Source organism: Enoplosus armatus, chromosome 9, assembly GCF_043641665.1.
Source record: "Enoplosus armatus isolate fEnoArm2 chromosome 9, fEnoArm2.hap1, whole genome shotgun sequence".
Classification (NCBI taxonomy): domain Eukaryota; kingdom Metazoa; phylum Chordata; class Actinopteri; order Centrarchiformes; family Enoplosidae; genus Enoplosus; species Enoplosus armatus.
Window position 1 is genome coordinate 21,848,218 of NC_092188.1, and position 22,559 is coordinate 21,870,776.

General features: G+C 42.6%; 2 protein-coding genes across 2 annotated transcripts; one reads left to right on the plus strand and one right to left on the minus strand.

Moving 5' to 3' along the window:
* Positions 1-227: 227 nt before the first annotated feature.
* On the minus strand, positions 228-10,206 carry rnf144b (ring finger protein 144B). Its single transcript, XM_070912139.1, has 7 exons — positions 10,030-10,206; positions 8,559-8,663; positions 7,362-7,422; positions 5,497-5,704; positions 3,733-3,877; positions 3,480-3,569; positions 228-1,321 (listed from the first exon to the last, which is right to left on the minus strand). Exons 1-7 carry the CDS (start codon positions 10,204-10,206, stop codon positions 1,151-1,153), a joined length of 957 nt encoding a protein of 318 aa, XP_070768240.1. The 3' UTR covers positions 228-1,150.
* Positions 10,207-17,467: 7,261 nt separating this feature from the next.
* LOC139290858 (uncharacterized) lies at positions 17,468-20,012 on the plus strand. Its single transcript, XM_070912724.1, has 5 exons — positions 17,468-17,544; positions 18,236-18,377; positions 18,613-18,648; positions 19,189-19,335; positions 19,523-20,012. The coding sequence occupies exons 1-5, from the start codon at positions 17,518-17,520 to the stop codon at positions 19,714-19,716; spliced, it is 546 nt and encodes a 181-aa protein (XP_070768825.1). The 5' UTR covers positions 17,468-17,517; the 3' UTR covers positions 19,717-20,012.
* The last annotated feature ends 2,547 nt before the right edge of the window (positions 20,013-22,559 follow it).

Sequence of the window (22,559 nt, forward strand, 5' to 3'; positions counted from 1 at the left end):
GTTCAAGGCTCTCAGACCGTGTATCTATAGCAGATATATTTCACTTCCATAAGCCATTCTCTAATCCATACAGCAGCACCTCTCCATTATCCACAGTGTCAACAAGATATTTTCACTCTTGCTATGTCAACTTCCATGTACTCTCTCCTCATGACATTCTGGCAAAGACAAAAGTGAAGTAATGAGCCATGAGATAATAAATGTCACGAGCAAACACAGTACCATCTGATGCATGTTTTATTTCAATTACAATGCCGCTTTTATAAAATACTCGATGCAGAAACATCAACTGAAACGTAGAAATGATAAACAGGATACCATACACACATAACCCATAAATACACATTGACACACCTTAGAAAAAGTACACGTTATCCTTTAGAGCCTTTGGTCTGGAACGTATGCCGGGTGGAAACGGCAAACATCTGCAGAAGAAAAGTTCTCTGTGCACCATTGAAGCCCTATCTCATTTCACATCAGTACAGAATATACAGTGCACACGCGGCGCCGTTGGCCTGCTCCCGTTATGACAGAATGTTTTGCATTGTTGAGGGACTTACAAACCCTGTGTAACCCTGACGGTTGTCCATTTTCAGAATGCTAAAAGTTTTTGCATAAGATAAAGATAGAATGGAAGGCAAAACAAATACGACCAAGCACCAGGCACTGTAGAGTGAGGCACTTGAGCACCTAACACCTCTGGTTTGGCATCATGACGTTTGGCACATGAGGGTGGCGTTGCACTTTGAACTTGCCTGTGTGTGTGTGTGTGTGTGTGTGTGTGTGTGTGAGAAAGAGAGATAGGTGGGCAATAACAAAAGCCCTGTCCAGGAAAAGTCTCACAGCCGCTGCCTTCTCCTTACTACCTGTTGTGCAACCAGGTGAGTGACTTACATTCATTCTCCTCATATTTACACTTCCACCATATAAAGTACATACTTAGCCCTTAAAGCTCTCTTGCCGAGCTCTAAGATGAACGTCTTCACTTGCTGAGCAACTTTACTCAACAACTGCCAAGGCTGTAGAGTCATGAAAAAGTACTCCATTGTTCCACAAGTTTCTTCTTTTCCACCGTGCAGCACTTGGTTTCCTCAGGCCTCACGAGGTTAGCGGGGCGATCCTGGGCCGGGCTGATGAGACGGGGAGGCCGCTATGATGCGGAGGAGTCTGGCTGGCTGAGGTCCCTCTTCCTCTTCTTCTTCTTCTTCTTCTTCCCGCTGCAGGGCTTGCAGACGCAGCACAGGATGCAGGGCGAGGCCAGGAGGAGGAGCGGAGATGTCACCAGCACGATGATGCTGACCCCCACCAGGATACCCACCACCTGAAGGACAGCACAGCGACACACTTACAGCTGCCCTCATCGGCGTCTTATATTAACAATGGATCAAAATGCGTAATGTGAAAGGGGTCGCTCTAGTGGTGAACCCTCAGAGAATTATCTCCTAAACTCTACAGTGTTTTTAGCATCTTTTGCCTCATTGTTTTGATTTTATGGCCCGCAACTTTACTGTTTTGGTTCAGTCTCACAAATATAATATGTCAGTGTTTACAGCTTGCTTCACTGGCCCCAAGTGGCCAAAAAATATCATATCAAATAGGTGACAATGCCACCAACGCTTCTTATATTAAATAATTAGTGGTGCACGCTGCATTTTAACACAGACAAATCATTACAATATTCATTTTGATACCTTACTGTACTTCAAACAGACTGGCAGCCTCCATCAGCCTCTACACTGTATTTCATAATATGCATTATAAAATGTATAGTATGTAATACTGTAATGCTTTATGGTATTGGGAGGGGATGCTTTATAGCACAACAAAAAGGTGTAAATGGATCCAAAGCTTCCGGTTGAATCACATGAGAGGTGGTGGGAAGGATGGAAAAATCACACACAAGCAACATACTGTTGACAGGACGCTATAACGGGATTATGGGTAATGTAGTCCTAATCTTGAACCATTCAAATTGAGTCTACCTAGACCATGATCTCATTGCAAGATATTACAACTCATTTTACAATCAAATATTTTTTTACACTTCCAATACTATGTATCATGTTGTTCTACATTGTATAGCTGAAAATATATGGACACCCCTTTCCACATACTTTTGTGTATGTTTGGTCTAAGGCAGTTTTTCATGGTTTGGGCTGGGCTCCTTGGCTCCAATTAAAGCAAATCTTAATGCTGCATATAACATCCAATGTTATCTTAGACAATAGTGTGCTTCCAACTTTGTGGCAACAGTTTGTGTTTGGCCCGTTCCTCTGGCAACATGACAACGCCCGTTAGCACAAAAGAACATGGCTATCCAAGTTAGGTATGGAAGAACTTGACTTGCACAAAGCACTGACCCTCAACCCCGTCCCACACCTTTGGGATGAACTGGAATGCCGACTGCGAGCCAGGCCTCATCCGCCCGACATCAGCGTCCGGCCTCACTAATGCTCTTGCGGCTGAAGGTGTGCTGTTATGGCAGCATAAAGGCCATGGTTTGCGTGTCCACATACGTTTGGCAGAGTAGCATATACCAGTGGTCAGCATAATCACATATAACATAATTTCAAATCTAAATCTGTTAAATGTACAACACAAATGCTGCATACGGTACACTTTTAAATGCACTGTCACTACAGCAGTGTTTGGAGGCAGCTAAGAAGGAGTTACAGCGGCGGAGGAATTTGGGACAAGCAGATTGTAAAATTTACAGGACCTGTTAGGCAAGGGTGTAACCAAGTCTGTCATGAGATGTTTTTGCAAGGAACAACTGCGCTGTTGTGCTTAAACTCTCCAGACGCTCGGCAATGCAGACACACCAAGACGCAATCAGGAGGTTCACTGCAAACCTGATACTAATCATGTGACAATGGCATCAGAACAAGGGAAGGGGGAAAGAAAGTAGGTTTGGCGGCCAATCGTAGTCGTTTCGTTGAACGGGCGACGTCATTACAGGGCAGGAATGTGAGATTAGTGCTGGGATTAGTTCAGTTTAACGTCTGATAAAGGGCTATTTGGGCACACTGGTGGAACATAACAAACCACAAACAACGAGCTGACAAAGACTTTACGGCTCTTTGAGGGGAAATTCAGCCATAAATGTAGCAGCTGATGAACAGAACATAGCTGATGAATGTTTCCCACAGCTGATGGTGAATGAGAGCTGAGTCACGTGCTGTTTTCAGCTTTTGTTTAAATTCACGATAAGGTGAAACGTGCCGGAAAGGACGTTTCACATGTCCTCACTGGGGAGTATTTCAGCTACTTGATTTGACAGCCAAACGGTGCAGCCAGGATGGACTCCAAAATCTTTAATGTCCAATCACAGTTTTAGTGAAATCAAACCTGTGCACGGACTAACCCACCCCTCACGGATGAGTGGTTGTGCCGGCTAATCCATTCAGACACTGGCAGCGTCACCACAAGCATGAAATGAATGCTGTGTGTCTGCTCTGCTGCGTGCTGGGTGACCTCACCTGCGTTCTGTTCCACATAACCGAGGCCCTGGAGTGTCCCAGCTTGTTTCTGCACGGCCCCTTATCATAATGCCTCAGGAAGATATCGCCCTGCAATTAGGAAGCACACGTGTTAAGACAAGAAATCTACTATCCAGCAAGCGCATTCAAACACTGAGATGTTGTGAGCTTGGCTATGAGTATAGATAGAGTCTAAACTAGGCGGTATAGTGATGTGTCGACATCTGTGAGTTGGGCAGCAGGGGAGACTCACATCCAGATTCTGCAGACAGTACCAGCAGAAGGTGTGTTTGCAGCTCTTACACAGCATCTGCGCACAGCCCTGGTTCCTCTCGATGTAGATACCACACATGGGACACTGCTTGATGGGCATGTCAGAGTCGCTGTCGGAGCGGGCCCTGCGTATCGGGAGAAAGACCCATCAGGTATGCAGTTAATGAGGCCACATTGTATGAAGCCACGGCGGCCTCAGCAGTCTCGAGGCAGAGTGTGAAATCTGTATTTAGCAGTAGAGTTAAAGGTCAGCGCTCACTTTGAACTGGGTTAATTATTTTGGGATTCAAAGGTATGAGGGAAGTATTCTGTGAGTACAATGCAGGGCCATGGCTACCATTGAAAATGTTTGAGGGTTTCATGCTACAATTTAAACAAATTGCAAAGACTCATTATCTTTTCACCTGTTTTTTTTTTGCCATCTTGGGTCAAAGCTGTGAACACAATTTTGACATATTAACATCTCATAAAGTTGTCATGGCTAACTGGTTAGCAAGCAATTGCCTATTTACATATCCAGCAGACACAGAGCATTCGTAATAATGTTTCTGGCCACCTGACGAATGCGAGTCTCATATTCACTCTCCTTTTACTGTAGCTCTGATTTGGTCTCCACCTCCTGAGGGAAATATCTGGCTCTTTTGCTAGCATCTCTGCTAGTTGACTTTGACTTTGACTGTTTGCCGCTTGGTGCTGGGCAGGTAGCATGCAGCGGGTTTATGGCTTTCTTGGTGAAAACAGCTGCCTGTTAAGGCTGGAAAGCATAATGAGAGCCTGCAAGACTGAACCAAAACAGTTAAGTTGCGGGCCACAAAACCAAAACAATGCCTGAAAGATGCTACAAAACTCTGAACTGCAGAGTCGGGTCATGATACTCTGTGGGTTCAGCACCACCAGTGAATCCTTTCACATTATACATAGTAATTTCCTCCATTGTCAAATTAAAAATATTGATCAGAGCAGCTTTAAATTTGAGGGTTTTTTTAAGCCGTGCCCACTTCTGCCCACATGTTTTTTTGATTTGCTCAGTGATTCAAAGAGGTCTGGTGTCAAGCGCCACAAAATAAAAAATGTTGATGTGTGTGTTACAAATTACAATTTTAAGTCAGCGTACTTCTTTGATACATGTGAACTGATTTCAAATTTAAAGTTGATCGCACCTCCACAGCACACTGCACATACCACTGCTTCACTGCAGTGCACTGGCTCCTTCTGTACAGTGAACTAACTGGCTCGGTGCCCACCCTCCTCCTCCCTTTGGCACAGAGACAATGGAATTCCAATAGAAGTCAGTGACTCCCCAATGACATCAGTCAGTCTGGCAGAGCCACAGCTCGGAGCAGCAAAGTAATGTAAGTGTACAACAGGGACGGCACAGAGGGCACTGCTGAGGAATGCTAAGCTATTAATCCTGATATAACATTTACATTCAGTGCAGGGCCTCTACACGGAGATGAGGAACTACACATCACTTGTATAATCCATGCAATGTAAGTCTCCTGCCAATGTAACTGTCAGGATACACACAATATCTTAAATACAGCATAACAAATATGTATCTACTTTTATAGTTTAAATGAAATAGTTAATAAAAGCCATTAATGCAATCCTGATTCAGTCACAAGTGTTTCTCTGTAGACTCCTCAGTGTCCTGAACGAACACACTCATCCTGCTTTCAGCATCGTATCATTATCAAAGCGCGGCTCAGACTCTGTGGCCACAGGCAGTGGCCGATTGACTGACCTGCTTTCATGAGAGGGTGACATCATGGGCTGGCGCTCGGGGCAGGTATGGTCGTCCTGCCAGGGCCCTCTGCACCCGGAGCAGAAGACGGTGTGACAGGTCGGGCAGGGCACAGCGGTGGGCTGGCCTTCAGTGTCCGGCTGCACACTGCACACCGCCTGGCATTCAAGCGCCGGGCACCAGGCTTTGCTGGGGTCCAACATCACTCCTGCAGAAAGCAAAAAGGGGGGATGTGATGGTGCATCTCCGAAGCAGACATCAAGAAGCTGGGATGCTATATACAAAATAAATGCATGTTTTGCTATTCTCTAAACCCAAGTAATATTAGCAATACTATTCATTGGCATGGATGGTTTGGGACGGAATTTAGTGCTGAAGCTATTAGTCAATTACTCAAGAACTCCATCAACACAAAATCAAGAACTCTGACAACAAACATAACTCATTACGCCAACCTGCTAACACAGTGTTAAGTAGTTCCCTATCTACACACAAAAAAGAAGTAAATATAAAATAGAATAGAATACTAAAAGAGTTGGCTCTGTGAGGCTGTAGCTTCTTCAGGCACAGCTGGGGTTTGAGCTAAAAGCTAACTATTGTCAACATGCTAACATGCTCACAATGAGAGTGTTACCATGCTGATGTTTAGCAGGTAATGTTCACCATGTTCACCATCTTAGTTTTTACATTTGAACACAAATTAGCAGTAAACACGAGGATGGGAATGTCATTAGTTTTACAGATATTTGGTCAAAATATTGCGCACATTTAAAGTTTGAACTGATGATGGCTCTGGATGAAAAGTCAGAGGATCACCAGAGTTATTACAATCCATCCTGAGGGGGGACATGAATGTACCGAATCTCATGGCAAACCATCCGATAACCAAAGGAATCAAGCAACCTTCTAAGTAGTCTTTAACCCTTTATCCGGCAAGGAACCATATATGGTAACTTCATTGATCTTGATTTTCAACATAAAACTTTAATATTTTTAAAAATGTCACAAAAGTAAAAAAGTCACAAAAGTAAACAAGTCTTGTTGTGTCCTGCAAAGACACTCTAGGGTTGAAATTTTGTGTTGTAAGTATTTCAATGAGTGCCTGATAAAGGGTTAAGGGCACAAGGACTCATCTGATTCAATCTGACGTGTTTCACAACTGAAACAAAACCTAGAGCTTTGATGATCTGACTCAGAAACAGCTCATACTTCCATTGTGAATCATCACAGAAGGCAAACATTGTTGCAAAACAGCCTGTACTTTGCACTTAAATACTTCCAATATTATGAGTCTAGTGATTTATGGCCTGAGTGAACAATAACTGTTATTGGCTTCGCAGCGTATTGTTACTGTGCAACTGGGAAAGACCATTATAGCTACGAGGCAAACTAACCTCCGTTTGCAATTTGTAAATGTCAACAGAAACCTATTTCAACAGTTATTCTCTTTCTGTTCCAAGGCCTCCAGTGCAAGACCGAGATACAGTTTGCCTTCACAAACATTTCCACAATTTATGGCGCAATCAGTGACACACAGGTTGTACCATTTATTAGCACTGAAAAGCTCATTACTTCGAATTGAACGGAATAGTAACATGCACTTCTCACAGCATTTGTTATTGAATTTCCTGCTGGTCATGTTTGGTTTAACTGATGGTACTAAAGCCACGGTTTCGGTGACCTCCAGGGTAAGACTGCGCCCGAGCAGAATAGAAAAAAAGGGCAGCAGGCCCCACAATATCCCAGGCATGTGAAGCTCAGCACTCTGTGAGGCTGCTTAGTGTAATGCCACCAGCTGAAGTGCGACCTGAAATAGCCCAATGCCCGTCAGCAGTCATCAGCATGTTAATGCAACAATACCTTACCTCTCTCAAACTTCAGACGCTGATGCAGCTCCACCTGATCTTCTGGGGCCAAGCTAGCTATCTGCAATCACAGAGCACACAGAGGGGCTTCAGTCATGTTTTATGACATCCAAAACCCTAACAGATAAAAACTACATGGCGGTCAAGATTGAAATGAGGCAATTTTGAGTGGATGCTGAAAAGCTGATAATTGAACGATCATCCAGGATCAACTGGTCACCTAGCAACTGCAATTTGCTGCATTATCTCTAAGACACCTCTGTAGTTAGTGAATAGCCACTGAGAGAAAAAAAAGGGGTTGACTGCAACATTTTCTAAATGGAAAAAGAGGCTGCAAAGCAACAATTAAAATGCCATTTTTATAGTTGAAATAAAAGCTGCAAGATGGCATCTGCTCACGATCCACAAGGAAGATGTTGCAAAGGTCTGCAAATATTAGCTTACAGCAGACCAGCGAGCTCGAGCGCTTGAGCTCATTTCTTACTCCAATCTTTTAAGGCTAAAGAGTATTATGCTTATTTGCCCCCATTAATATACTTTGTATGTCTAACATCTGCCTAATTTCACTACTGGATAACAGGGGATAGAAATTCTACAATCAAATCAATTCTAATTGGGATGGAGGGCCAAAGAGGCTTTCGTTACAATAAGTGTCTTATTGCCGTAATGTTATTCAGACAAGAAAAACATGACAAATGAGGAACCGAGGAGCAGAATTTCCATTTGTTTGTGAATCAGCAGCTTAAGCTTCTTCTGTGATGCGTCCTCTGTGGTGTCTATGATGTGTGTGACAGCTCATGGGGTTTCATTTTCTCTCTGACTTCTCACATTGCATCATTTTACTCTTCACACTCCAAAGCAACGAGAATTTCCTCAGAAATGTCATTACGGCTGGATACACAGCATTTTCACAACACTTCAGCATAATCCGGCCCACACATTTTTAAAAACAAGAGGGTGAAAATCCAACTTCGGATTTCTTTAGAAGCTGGCTTGCAGCACTCTGAACTGTAAACAGCAGTTTAGAAATTCAAGGAATATTCCAAAAGAAAAAAAAAGATGTTTGCCTAAAACATGTAGTTTAGTTGAGCATATGTTTGTGCATCAATATGTTTGTATTTTATGGTCTCTGAAGACTCTTCGACCTTTTTGGTTTCACTCATGACCTACATATCATTGGTTTTAAACAGGGCATACCTCAGAGTCCAGTAGCACTCCGGTCTTTTGGCAGGCCATATCTGGGCAGGTGATGGGTGCCCCCCCACCCTCCATGATGGCCAGCTGAACGTACTGCTCCAGACACTGGGGAGGGAGAAACAACTACATATTGAATGATGGAACAGGGAGAGCATAGTGCACATATTATCATTACTGCTGCGACACACAACAAATCAAACCACGACTCATGACAAATGAAAACAAAGACAGCAGAGGAAAAGTGAGCTGTTGTGCAAACAGGGCAAAGTGAATGCCACATGAGCCCCTTATTGGCATTCACACGTCAAAAGTCATGTGTTGCCTCAGCCATGAAATGTGGAAGCGGCGTTTCATGGCTGGAGGAGGAACTATGGAAACATTGTGCAATGGTAAACAGTTTTGAGGAACAGAAATTAAAAACATTTGAATGTCACTTTTCTGTGGAAGATGAAATCAAAATCATAGAAATGTGTTTTTAAACTCATTTGCAAACTTGTGGTTATCATGTGCTTTCTCATAAAGCACAACCAAAAACTGAGCCGGAATTAATAAAAAAAAACTAATTAAAAAGCCACAAGCAGTAGCCTGTGCTCTTGAATCAGACGGGAGGAGACGTTTCAGGTTTATGAAATGAAGTCCAACTGATAAGCAGGGTTTACTGTATCTATTTCCCTCCGTCTTACCCCGTGACACCGTGTATGTGTGTGTGTGTGTGTTTTATCTGCGTGACCTTGTGCATGCAACACTGACAACTTAGCTAGCTTGGACAGAGATTAACACCTGCCACTATCTAGCAACCTCTCTGTGTCGGGGCACAACATCAACATCTCAGTTTCGATATGCCAGGAAAGAACAGTGTAGTAGTAGACCTCAGCGCTTCTGTTATGAATAATACAGCTCTGTATTATTACTAGTGAAAGCGCTGCCTCTCTCTTATAAAAGGGACTGAAAAAGCTGTTTTTGTTTATGAGTTGGAGTGAAGACAAGACAAAGAAAGCAAACGCGAGAGAAAGCCCATCGCTGTGTTGAAATCACTTCATTTCGCTGTAATATGCAACCTTTGCCCATAACAGGACTTAACTTTTTGAAGACCTTAAAGCAGGAAGTGGCGCTGCAATAAAGAGGAGCATCCCATTTCAAGTCATTTAAACGTTGGAGATTTGCCTAAATTGCCCAAAGAAAAGTTTGCTGTTGGATCACCTTTGTGAAATCATCACCGCCTACACAAAGTGACTAAAAGCATGAGCAATATGAGTAGAGGATAAGCATACTTGCATGTTCTAAGCAATCTAAGTATAGCTTGGAGGCACCCTACTCTGTTTCAGTAATAAAGGTATGATTTCCATAATGGCTAACGGGTCCTGCTGTTGTGTCCTTGAGCAACCCTGACCCGCTCAAAAACCAGTGTTATATGGATATGAGCGATATGTACTGTAAAAGAATAAACTGGCTCTGGCTTGTCTTTTCTTACCACTGTGCAGAAGACACAGTTGCAGCTCTGCAGTTCCCTGGTGGCTGCAGATGGCTGCTCGCTGAGGCACAGCTTGCAGAAGACCTCCGGCGCCGGCTGGGGGTTAGCGGCGGCCTTGGGGGTCCCCGGTGCCAAATCCCCGGCTTTCCGGCTCAGGGTGGGACTCCTGCTGGCCATGGTGGGGCGAGGCAGGCAGGCAGGCAGGCAAGGAGGGAAAGAGGGAGGGACGGAGGAATCAGTCTGCTCCTAGCCCTTCTGCTGGGGAGTGAGAGGAGCTACCGCGTCCATGTTCCTGAAAGCAGAAACAGAATTCATCTATTTGTCTCATCCATGTAGGTGTGACATTTTTCTTCCTTTTTGTTACAGTTCACACAACCACTGCCAGGCCTTCTGACAACACTGCACCCTGTCATCTCTTCTGGTAAGTGGTATACCAACTGTGATGACTTCACCTCTCTCCCTGAGGCAAATACACTGCCATTGTCTTGTTACCTGGGAGACGGTTTAGTCACTCTTTCAAGCTGCGCGGTGAAGTAAAATATAATTACGTGCAATTACAGCAGTATTATCGATTTCTCATCATATCTGTTGTTTCTCCATAAATGGCTGTCATATATTCAAGGCCAAAGTCCAAGGTCTGTGTTTACCGAGCCTACAGTTACTGACCAGCTCCTCATTCATTCTGACTGGAAGAATTGATGTCAGTTGTTTATAGAAACATGGTAAATGGAAGCTATTTTGTTTAGCATGTCATTTCAGCATTGAGCAAAATTACAGGGAATGGAAAGAGGGAAAAGAGGGAAATTCACTCAAATACAATTAGAATGTAATATCTAACTAGAAGAAAGAGAGATTAACCGGGATAGCATGGATTTCTGAACATTTGGTTATTTTGGTGTTCAACGTTTCATATATGACAAAGATTTGACAAAATTTGGACAATGTACTTAGGCACAAAACTGAAGGAAAACAGCTAAAATGCATGTTTTTAATGTGAAATGACCCATTCAACGAGACTCTGAGTCTACAGCCATGCTAGCACTTCAGTGAGGCTGCACTTACATGTAGACACAGCTGTGCTTGGAGCTAAATGCTAATGTCAGGATGCTAACATGCTAACAATAATGCAGCTAAAATGCGCACGTTAAAGTTTACGATAGTCACTGTCTTAGCTAGCATGCTATCATTTGCCAATTAGCACTAAACACAAAGCACAGCTGAGGATGATGGGGACGTCATTGGTGTTGCAGATATTTGGCCACAAACCAAAGTATTACGGTAAATTACAATTCTGACCTGATGATAGTTACATTGATTGATGTTCACCATCTTAGCTTGGCGTCTTAGCATGCTAACATTTGCCAATCACCACTGAAGACGGCTGAGGCTAGATGAAAAGTCAGAGGATCGCCAGATGTATTACAAGTCCTACTGAGGGGTACCAAATTTCGTCGTTGAGAAATTTCACTTAATCCACAAATGTAAACCTCAAAAGTCAGGGGATCATCGGAGTCATCAGGATCCATCCTCTTGGGACCATGACTGTCTGTACAAATCTATGTGCCAACCCAGGCAGTACCAACCAGGACCAACTAGCTTACAAGGGTATATTTCACAAAAAAAGCTGTTTAATACAGCAGCAGACATAAATGTAAACTGTGACTTCAGACATAATGCACTAGTTACATATTTTTGAACAGCAGGACAGAGGTGGGCGGGTAATAAAGGCCTTTTCGGGTGTGGGAACCAAAGTCACCTAACCCCAAAATCATCCCTTTGGTTCTGTCCAATCCCAAAAAGCACGAGAAAAAATAACCCCATAATCTGGGATTTGCGATTAATCCTGTAGATAACAGTGGTTGGACACAGAACAGGGTCACACAGGAAACAGTGGCGTTAAAAACACACTCTGCGGCCTGAGCAGCTGTTGAAATCACACATTATCCCACATACAATGCTCTCTATTTCAGCAGGCTGTTGAGAGCTGGCAGGAAACTTTGGAGCAGCTCAATCAATACAGCCACCACCACCGCCGCCGCCGCCGGTGTCCTAAATTTTTCAGTGAGTGCTCTTTCATTATGTGCTATTGATCAGCAGCGGCATACATGCAGATCACTGATAGTGGAGCTGCGTACGTTGGCATTTCTGCACCGTCATGGCGTACCCCCCTGCACTGCTTTCAGCTCAGACAGGCGAGAGCTGAGCCGGCTGCAGTCACCATCCCACAATGCTCATCAGCCTGTCCCGTCCTGCCCAAGCCTAAGCAACCCCACGGTCTCACACAGGAAAAGAACAGGTCTCTAATCATGCTAGCTTTGTGCGCAAAGCCTGTCATTCCTGAGCAACTTCAAAGTTTAAAGGAAATTGAGATTACCAGGGTAACCATCAATAGATGAGATGAAGTTTTTCCTCTTAGAACAACAGACTGTTGTCAGTGTCAATCCATCTTTGATATGATGGATGTGAGGCAGGTTGATTGACTGTGAACTGTAGAATTCATCGATGCTCCATGGTGGTCTGATTCTGATGAAATACAGTGATCAGATTTAAGTTTGCATGAGTGAGTTTGAGAATTTAAACCACAGCCTCCATGCTGTTTCAGAAGCATGCCCACCCTCAGTGTTTGCATATGGGACTAACTTTAAATATATGAAATGTCAATACAAAATGCTGACGACCAGAAGTCATCACTATCGGCACTGGCCTGACTGCAGTCCCGGCCCCTGAAAAGCAATTAAAGCTGAGAATAAGAGTCCACATTCACAACTTTAATCTCCACTGTTGGAGCTATTCACTAATCAAAACGCCCTCTTGTGTGCTAACTGTTCCTTTTAGGTGCGGAGCTGGCCGTTGGGTGATTAGCAGTCCCCACAGGATCAAGGTCTAGATGGCATTCCAGCCTACGGGGGGGGATCAAAGCATCATTGTTGACCAGAGAGGCAGAAACGGAAAAACCAGATCTGCCCGGGTGAAAAGCTGCTGCTGCTGCCTCAACACAGACCGCCACTGTGTTGAGGAAGGAGGCAGCTGGGACTGTGTGCTCGCAGAGTGTGTAGCAGAATTTATATATGCCATCCTTCATACAGCTGCAATCCCTCCCTGCCTGTCTCTCTGGATTTCTGGCCCGATAACCTGTGTGCTGTGTGTTTTTTGGGAGAGAGCCTAAAACAAGAGTGCATAAAGTTGAAGCACAGCGATGTGGAGAAAAAAAAGGATGGGGTGGGAAAATGCAAACTGTAGTCAGTATAACCAGAATCAGTGTGGTTGATACTGACTTAGACTGCTGTGATTTAAAGGTACATTATTCCTAAAGTAATATTCCTGTGCGCTGTGATACATGTATACTTTCATGACAAAATGACAGTGTAATATCTCATCTGTTACAGTGCACTCAACCACACCACACATGGAACATTTCACATCTGCATCCCCCTCAAGGTTGCATTGGATAGGTCAACATTGAAATTCTGACGCATTCACGGCGTAATATTTCACAAGGTGTGAACGTTTTGGGTAATGGATGCTCCATATGATGCAGACGAAAGGCACATGAGCAGAGGAGAGAGGAGGGGAGACCTACCTTGCCGGTGGACCACTGGGTGTAGCTGCCTGAGTCCAGATCCACAGCCGCAGTGCTCTTGCTGTGGAGCAGACACATGTGTTGATACAGTCTGCTGTTACAACAACCTCTGCTGTCAACGCCTAATTCCACCGCCGCCACGCTAACCGAGCCTTCCTCACATGCGCACCGGGCTTAAAGAGAAACTAAAGAGCATGAAAAAGCATGTTTAAACGTCCTCCTACTGTCTGGCCCCTGTGTGTGTGTGTGTGTGTGTGTGTTTAGGCGTGTGCCTGCTCTGCTCCTGCGTTATGTTTCCATCCAGGAAGCTGTGCCTGCTCCCTGCCGATCTCCACTTTTCACTGCTCCTGCCGGCTATGTCGCTACATTCGTGCTGCATTCAGGTGCAGTCGGAAAAATGGAAGTCACGCCACGAGCTGCTCAGGAACGAGTGGTAGGTACATACGGAGCCCCGAAACAGCAAAAGGTCATCAGACAGGTCAAAAATATAACTAAACACATCAATGAATAATATTGTCAGTCAGATCACACACACACACACACACACACACACACACACACACACATATATATACAGTGCTTAACAAATTTGTTAGACCACCACCCAGTGTAAGGGGTTTGCCACCGCTGCTGGGTTAGGGTTGTTGTCCATGACTTCTCAAATTTACTGATTTACAAAAACGCAGAAAGAAATAGTAAAGCACATTATTATTTTCTGATTGAGATGCCAAATTACAGTTATTTACTTGCATTCCTGAACAGAAACATTTGTTTTGTGGTTGCAAGAATGCAAGCTGTTATCAGGGCCAAAGGAGGTCGTACAAAATATTAAGATGTTTGGTTAATATATGTGAATAAGGACTATTTAGTTGTTATTTGTCTAATAAATAACAATACAATTTTTAGTTTGAAACAAGTTTTTGACAGATTTCTAAAATATTTGTGTTTTCTTATTTTGATGACAGGTGGTCTAATAAATTTGTTAAGCACTGTATGTATATATATATATATATATATATATATATATAAAGGAGAGTATAAAGCTTACTTTTTACGTTTTAATTATTTAACTAACAATATTAGTGTGATTTGTTGTTATACTTTTGACTTGTCTGAAAACCTACTACAGTTTGTTAGTTCCCGGGCCTTCATAGATAAAAACGTTGTTGCGTTGGCGCCCTCTATGTTCAGTTACATTCATGACTTATTCCTGTAATTGATTGCTCAGCAGCATTTTTTGTGGCTGCCTTTTTGTTAACTGAAGTAGAATCGTTTGTTTCATTCAGCTGATCTAATGTAACACATGGAGTCAACTTAACTGAATTTATACTGTAAGTTAGAGAAATTATGTTGGGCCAACAGTGATTTAGTTACATTGTCAATCCCTACTCTTTTTACAGTTTGCTGAGGGGGCAAAGATTGAGATTGAAAGTTCATTCCTGACCTTGGGGAAGAGCCGTGTAAGTTGTCATATTGCTAGATGTTTGAATGAAACGAAGCACCACATTTTAGTTTTTGTTTTTGTAGGCACTGAAGTGATTAAGTTGAGCCAAGTTGAGTTTTTATAGTGGTGTTTAGAAACTCTTAAATGTATTCTAAGCCCTCATCTATGGGCTCTTATTGCTGGTTCTCTTTTATTTTGACTCATCGAATGAGGATATCATATTGTAAGCATATTTTGGGAAAAGGCCTCTTTCATACCAGCTAGAGTGCCTCCTCTTGGCTGCACTTCTCCTATTTATGGTCTATGGTGTCCCCCATATCCATCATTAGGCAAACCCCTTGCCTCTCTACAAGTTCAAGAATATGACTTGCCTTGAACTACATGACCTTTTACCAAACTTATCCATGTGTGAATGCCCCATTGACTGATATGTATGAGTATGCTTGTTATTTTTGTGTTTTTAACATTATTATCAATATTAGGCCATATCCAAAAAAACATTGATATCAATGTCATTAAATAATTAATATTATTATCATATTGGTTATTTGAGTGTATTGTAAGATGGCCTTGACGAATGCCACAAGCCAAACTGTGTTGGTCTCACAATAAAGTTGTTTTCTTTGTACCAAGAGTTTTGACCCTTTAAGATTATTTCTCTTCTCTGTGCAACTTGTTAGTAGGTGGAGTGATGCCAGAAACTCCTGCTATGATTATAATGGGCATACTCTCATCTAAAAGACTTAAAAGCAGCTCTGGCTGGAACTAATCACTTTGAAGGAGATAGTTAAGTCATGTTTCATTTTTACATTTCCCCCAAAAATATGGTTTTCTTTTATAGGCTTTGTGGATAGCTTAACTGTACACCTGCAGTTTGTCTGAGCTGCAACAAAATCAGCTTGCATTCCTGTTGCACCCCTTCCTCCTCTTCATCCTGAGGCCTCAGGTCTGTGCCGTCTTATTTCCAAGAGTAAACAACACGTGCCATTAATCTAGTTTTGCTTGTCTCCTTGTCTTAACGTATTAACGTACTGTGCTGGGTTATAACGCTCCTGCACTTGGAATTAAGAGTATACGAGGTGCAGTGAAGGCATCAGGACAGAGCTAGGAGAGAAGAGACACACAGCAGGAAGAAATAGAAAAATATAAATTTGTCCAAACTTGAGAAAATCAGGCATTATTTATTTAGAGGTAGTTGCATTACTGCTGTTGTACATATATAATATATACTGACTGCAGTCACACAGACACTTGGAAAAGTGTCAGTCTCGTGCAGACTTAATATAGCATTTCATACATGTAAGTGTTGTGCAATAATATCATACCCAGCAAATAGGTAACCTTCAGGGAACGTTCCCTAAAGGTTATTTTTGAAATGAATGCCTTAATGTTTGTAAGTAGTGGTATGTACACTTATGTAATATGTTACTGTGACTGATTTTGCTTCGCTCTGTTTAATTCAGTGGAGGTGAAGACTGGTGGAGGCCAGCCAGCAGAGCAGAAAGAGATTTCTTTCTTGGGCTAGGGGGATGCACGGATGGTCGTCCCCTAAATCTTAAGACAACGAGCCACTAAGTCTCATAATTCATTCACCATTGTTTCAATGCATTCAGATACATTTTACAAATCTTTAATGTTACTATTATTTACCACGACTGGCGTGTTATTCTGGTTGCTCTTATTAGTATGATATTGATAAGATATGTATGATTGGCTAGAATCAAAAATCTCTCTTCTCTCTCCCATTTTACCAGAAATGACATCACATTTGGAATCATAATGGAGGGTAAGAAGACTGAATTTCTGTTGAATATGTAACTTATTTTAGGAACACTTTTCTATTCATGAATGTAAATGTATTAAGACACAACTCTTATTTGGTAGAGCTAGCACTGCACTACAAATCACTGAAGTATATGAAAAAGAAAACAGCAAAACTTCATCAATGCCTTAGAATTATTGGAAGAGACCTCTTAGTTATTCTATTCTATCTTATTTTATTCATTTATCATTTATGATTGTTTTTTGTCTTTTATTATGTCATAATTATGTTTACATTGTGTGCTCTGTTTTCTTTTCTTGGCATATATTGTGTCTGACTCACCGGATGTAGGTTGCCACTGGCCCGACTATTTCAGCCTTCCGCTGCTTGTGATTGGTTCAAAGAAAAAACGGTGGAAAGAGGGCACCTGTCCCCCCCTGTCTCTGAATGATAATGGGCTGAGACTATGCGAGACTAGCCGGACTGTAAACGAGGTGCGAGAGAGCGAGACTAATGTGAGGGAAAACCCAAGGTAATGTGCGCATGCGCCACTGCAGCAAGGGACTTTTCCGAAAATTTGCGGCCGAGTATTAGTCGGCTGTGGTCGCTGTAAAGAGGATAGTATCGCTGCCCGCCACAGGAATGACGGACAACTCCGACCCTCTATCTCCGAGTCCTCTCAATAACACCGATTTCAGGAAAATGAAAGAAAGCACGCCGTTCAATCAGGTGGGTCTTTTTTTTCATATGTACTTCTTAGAGCGGGTCTATTATTAGTTGATAGTAAGTTGATGGTACTTATGGCAGTGATCGTCCTGTCACACAGGCCATCCAACCCCGCAGCGTGTAGCGTAGTGACACTGTGCAACAGGATGTGCCGCCTGCTTCATACGGTGAAGGAGATCTGGTCTCTAGTTTGGAGGTTTGCCAGATTGTTCTTTTAAAACTTTTTAAACTTCAACAGAGGGAGAGGGAGCTCATATGGACCGAGGCGGAGGAACGAAACCAAAACTGAAGCCTGATGTAACTCTGTGTGATTCTCAGGTTTCTCAGTGAATTGTCTACGAACTGAAGTGATGGAAATGATCCCGACGTCATTCTATAGACTGACTTCCTCTCAGCAGCCTGCATACACCTGTCATCTTGTTAGGTGGATTTTTTTTTAAAGAAAATCACATTCTTAAACCAAATGGCTTTTGTGATAAAAAACCCTTTGGCCCCAACATGCATGAGCATCAGTTGTTAGTTGTGGTTTAGAGAAATGCCTGTGACCTAGAAAAACAGAACTGAGCCAATCAGGTGCCATGCCTGAGCTGCTGTTTTTTTGGGTTTTACAGAGAGCCCACTCACACCACCCAGGTGAGATGTTCTCGTTGTGTGAGACTCTGAAGGGTTTCTGTCTGTTTCTCTCCCTGTTTAGGCGGTGACTTGTAAAGCCTTCAGCATGCTGAGGATCATCCAGGTGATGCAGAGGGTGGCGCAGAAGAGCTGCAGGAGAGCCTGCCAGCTCTTCTGCTGCCCGTTGGACACAATGCTGTGCGAGAAGGTCACATGCTGCCCAGGTAAAATCAACTTCCGTCATATTCATTTTATTCATAGAACCGCCGATACCGTCCTCATTGTCTCATATGCTGTCGTGTCGTGTCGTGGTCCGGTGCTTTTGTGTCTGTCTTTGTCTCTTTTGTCTCTCAAAAACATGACAAACTGTCCCTTTATCTGCACTGATACTGCCTTGTACGCCGGCAGCACTTGTGCCAAAAGACTATCATAACTTTACCTCTCTCACTGTCTTTAAAGCTCAAAATCAACCTACAGAGGATAAGACTACACAAGGTGAGTTCTCCTTCAGGGTCCTTCAGGGTCTTTATTCAGTCCTCAAATCTTTTTGTTTAATCCTTTGTTGGTTTATTATTATCTTAAGGGGAATTTCCTTCTTCTAATTCGTATTTTTCACACTAGCCTTTCAGCACAGCCGTGGGAGCATTACACTACACATACTGCTTGTGTAAGTGACAACATTTGAAACACACAGGTCCTTTATCATTTTGTGCTGCAGTTTGGCACAAACTATAGTTTTCTGTTTCGATGTTTAACATGAATAAGGATAGCTTGAACAAAATCTGTCGGCCAAGTAAATCAGCATCGAAACGTTTTGTCAGCCGCACATTTGGAATGACCTCAAACACTCTTTGCTGTGGCTTTTCAGCGAAAGGAGGCTGCCAGCGAGGCAAGCTTTTTCCACATACTCAGGAATTACGAGGAAGTTTGTGATAGTGACGCATTTCTGCTATTACATCACTCTGGAACGACGACTTCCCATTCTTATATTCTCTTCCCTTTTCCCCTTTGTCTTCCTTGCCCATTCATTAACAGTGGCCCTCCGGAGTCTGCCGTCCACCATTTTGATTGTGAACATCAGCAACTCCACCTTGATCGACTGCGTCATTGGGAGCGACGCCTACCCGTCCACGGTGGCAGAGAGTCAGCCTCTGATGCACGGAGCTAAACTCCAAATGCACGGTAGGCAACGGCCAAACCTGTTTTATAGCATATTTCTATGAATTTAAAGCACTTTGAGCAGCAGTTTATACTATGCTATGTTATATTACTTGGGTTATTTGAGCATATACTTCGCAGTAGTTGTACTTAACATATCACAGCACTCAAACTGTACTCATGATTAGTGAAAACATCTCATGCGTTACAGATCAGGCGAGGTGCAGCTGCAGCCATGGACAGCAGCGGGCAGCACACACCTCTGCTCCTCCTCCTCCTCCTCCTCCTCCTCTCCTTCCATCAGCAGAGCCTCCGAGCATCAACATCCAGAGCTCCCACCTCAACTGCGTCATCATCGGAGATAACAACTACATGTGCGCTGAGCAGTCAGTCCCACTCGACTGAAACAAAAGAACCGCAAGAGTGAGGCTTTGGCCTCTCAGAGCTGACACACACACAGGCTACGAGCTCTAGCAACAACTGTGGCAGGATAACAACTTCAGCTCATTGTTAGGCCAAACATTTTCAGTCCAGACCACTTGTTTTTTCACCTTTTGGATTTGTCCAATAGTCCTTCAGCATGATATTTTAGGGCTACATCTAACAATTATTTATAAATCTGTGAATCTGTCATTTTCTGCTGGGTGACTGAATAATTGTGAGGTCTATAAAATGTCATATCACCATACAACACAGTATAATATCATACATGACTAAAAAATACAGAATGTTCACATTCAAGGAACTGAAACCAGATCATTTTTGCTTAAAAAGATAACTTTTCCAGCGATCTACTAATGGATTAATGGACTAATTGCTTCAGGTCTGGTGTTTTTTCTTTATATTTTGACTGACATCATCACTGTTGTGGTGTAATAGGACTTGTTTTTTGCTCTGGTCTCGGTTTTGACGTGACTTGAAACTGGTCTTAGGCCTGACATTTTCGTGTACCGGTTTAAGATCAAGGCCATAGTTCATCACAGTTCTCCAAGTGTTGTAAGAGTTCCAACGCACACAAACAAAACGTCAGCTCCCCAAACGTTATCCTAAAATAATTCTGTTAAGGGGTTTCCTGTTTTGCAATGCCGGGGCTTCTGCTCCTATGTCAGACGTGAGGACATAAAGTTGGGAGCAGCTGTGATTTTTTAACTATTCATTTTCCACATGGATGTCATTTTACTAATGACCTCCTCTATGATCATCTGATCTTTCTGTGATTGATGTCCAGTGGTCTTATACGCTGACTGATATACTTTGTTGGGACAGATAACTCGCTGTAGGATTCATTTTATCAGCTCATGAAATTTATTTCGTGTGATTGCATAGAGGAGCAGTATTGCGATGCTGTGTGTGTGTGACTGAAATACTTATCGAGTCATGATAAAGGTGTTGACTTATGTCCAAATGTATGGCCTATGGTCACTAACAGTAGACTACTTTAGTAGTGTTCATTGCTGGAAGTCATTTTGATTTCTCACATTTTTATGTTTGGTGGTGTTTAACCTTATAAAATGGTCAGCTCATAGGACTTTGAATCAAGGTGCTACTATTGTGTCTGCTGATGTGTTTATATATATGATATGATGCTAATATGCTCCGTGTTGAACTACTTTTCCTATTCCTCTGAAATATTGTATTATATTATTATTATAATATTGTATAAATTAAGTCTTTTTATTTGTTGTGGGATTCTGTTGCATACTGTGTGCTTGAAATAACAAAAAACATGGTTTTAACCATTTTAAATAAAGAACAAAGAAGATACAGATACTACTGTAACAAACTGTATTTCTGTTTTTTTTTTATTGTTATTTAATTATATACATTATTTCAGTGTCTCAAATGAGTGATGGAGAAAAGTCACTTCTTCTGTCCTTCTTCTTGCCTTTCTTGACTTCCTCTGCTTTCTTCTGTCCTTCCTTCTTCTTGCCTTTCTTGACTTCCTCTGCTTTTTTAAAATGCAGAGGCCCTGGCGGACCATGCAGCCTCTCCACCAGGCCTGCAGCTGCAGGGTCAAAGGTCACAGGCCGTGGATCAGAATTAGGTATCAGTACACCAAGTAACAGAGCATTGTGGAGTTCCTCCTTTCCGTCTCCCTTTTCCCTTCTTCCATTTTCTTTCCTTAGCAATGCAACACTCCTCTGCTCTTAGAAATCACACCACATCGTGTCCACAAAATTACCTTTTCTAGTATTCCTATCAGGATTAAAATGAGTATAATAAGTATTGCTTCTAAATGATGCAGGGATGAACCTCATGTTCTCAGCCTTCCTCTTCTTCTGCCCCTCTTCCTCCACCGCCTACTGAAGAGAACTGAAACTCTGCTTCTCCTGCAGCTCCAAATGCAGCGTGGAAATCTTCTGCGAGATGTACTCACAGTCGCTGACGAAACAAATAGATTTCCCTTCTTTGGGAGAATATGGTAAAGATAATAGCGTTCATTTCAATCATGCGAGTCAGATATCCATATCCAACGTGCACACATTTCTCTGTCCGAGGATGAACAGAATTGTATGGGAACGTACGCTTTCTTTATCTCACGATTATGCATCTGCTGCTGTAATTCATTTCGGAGAATCAGCATGCAGTCACAGAGACAGAGGTGAGTTAGCAAGTAACATGTCTGTCTCCAACCATCTGTCACACTGAAAGCATGATTTTGAACTTGTTTTAACAACCAAAGGTCTGTAACTTCACTGTCACACACAGTGTGGGAACTTTCTGATTTCTGCCTTGAATCTGTACTCAGATGTACAAAGGTTGATATACCTCCACAGGATTTTAAACAGGGGCGGCTGGCCAATAGAGGGCGACAGGGCGCCGCCATCCTAAGAAAAAAGAAAAACTGATAATGATGATAAATATACATTTAATTTATTATTACCATCATTATTTTTATTAAACAATTTATTAAAACATTTTCAAGACAGTTTGTCCTGCCTCTGACTATCATAATCCAAGGCGTCATGTCGTGTTCCATGGAGTACCGACCCTTCCAGGCGATTTCAGATTGACTTTCATGTTAAATCATTTTAATTACATTTTTTTCAAACTACAGGAGCTGCAATGCAATCTCTATGGTTTCCGGGTGGGCTCGCGCTACAGTGTTTTCGTCATACGTAACCTGGGGCATTCACGTGCTCCTTGGATGGTTCCATTTCCCGAGTTGGGAAGTCGTTCTTCCGACTTTGGTGTGTTCATGAGCTTTTAAGTCTTAATGTGGAAACAACATTGATGCCACAAATAAG

Coding starts and splice junctions, on each gene's coding strand:
- rnf144b (XM_070912139.1), bottom strand. CDS start 10,206: ATGGCCAGCAGGAGTCCCACCCTGAGCCGGAAAGCCGGGGATTTGGCA. Junction 3,878..5,496: donor TCACCCTCTCATGAAAGCAG/GTCAGTCAATCG, acceptor CCCGATACGCAG/GGCCCGCTCCGACAGCGACT. Junction 3,570..3,732: donor ACTGTCTGCAGAATCTGGAT/GTGAGTCTCCCC, acceptor TCCTAATTGCAG/GGCGATATCTTCCTGAGGCA.
- LOC139290858 (XM_070912724.1), top strand. CDS start 17,518: ATGAAAGAAAGCACGCCGTTCAATCAG. Junction 17,545..18,235: donor AAAGCACGCCGTTCAATCAG/GTGGGTCTTTTT, acceptor CTCCCTGTTTAG/GCGGTGACTTGTAAAGCCTT. Junction 19,336..19,522: donor AGCTAAACTCCAAATGCACG/GTAGGCAACGGC, acceptor CATGCGTTACAG/ATCAGGCGAGGTGCAGCTGC.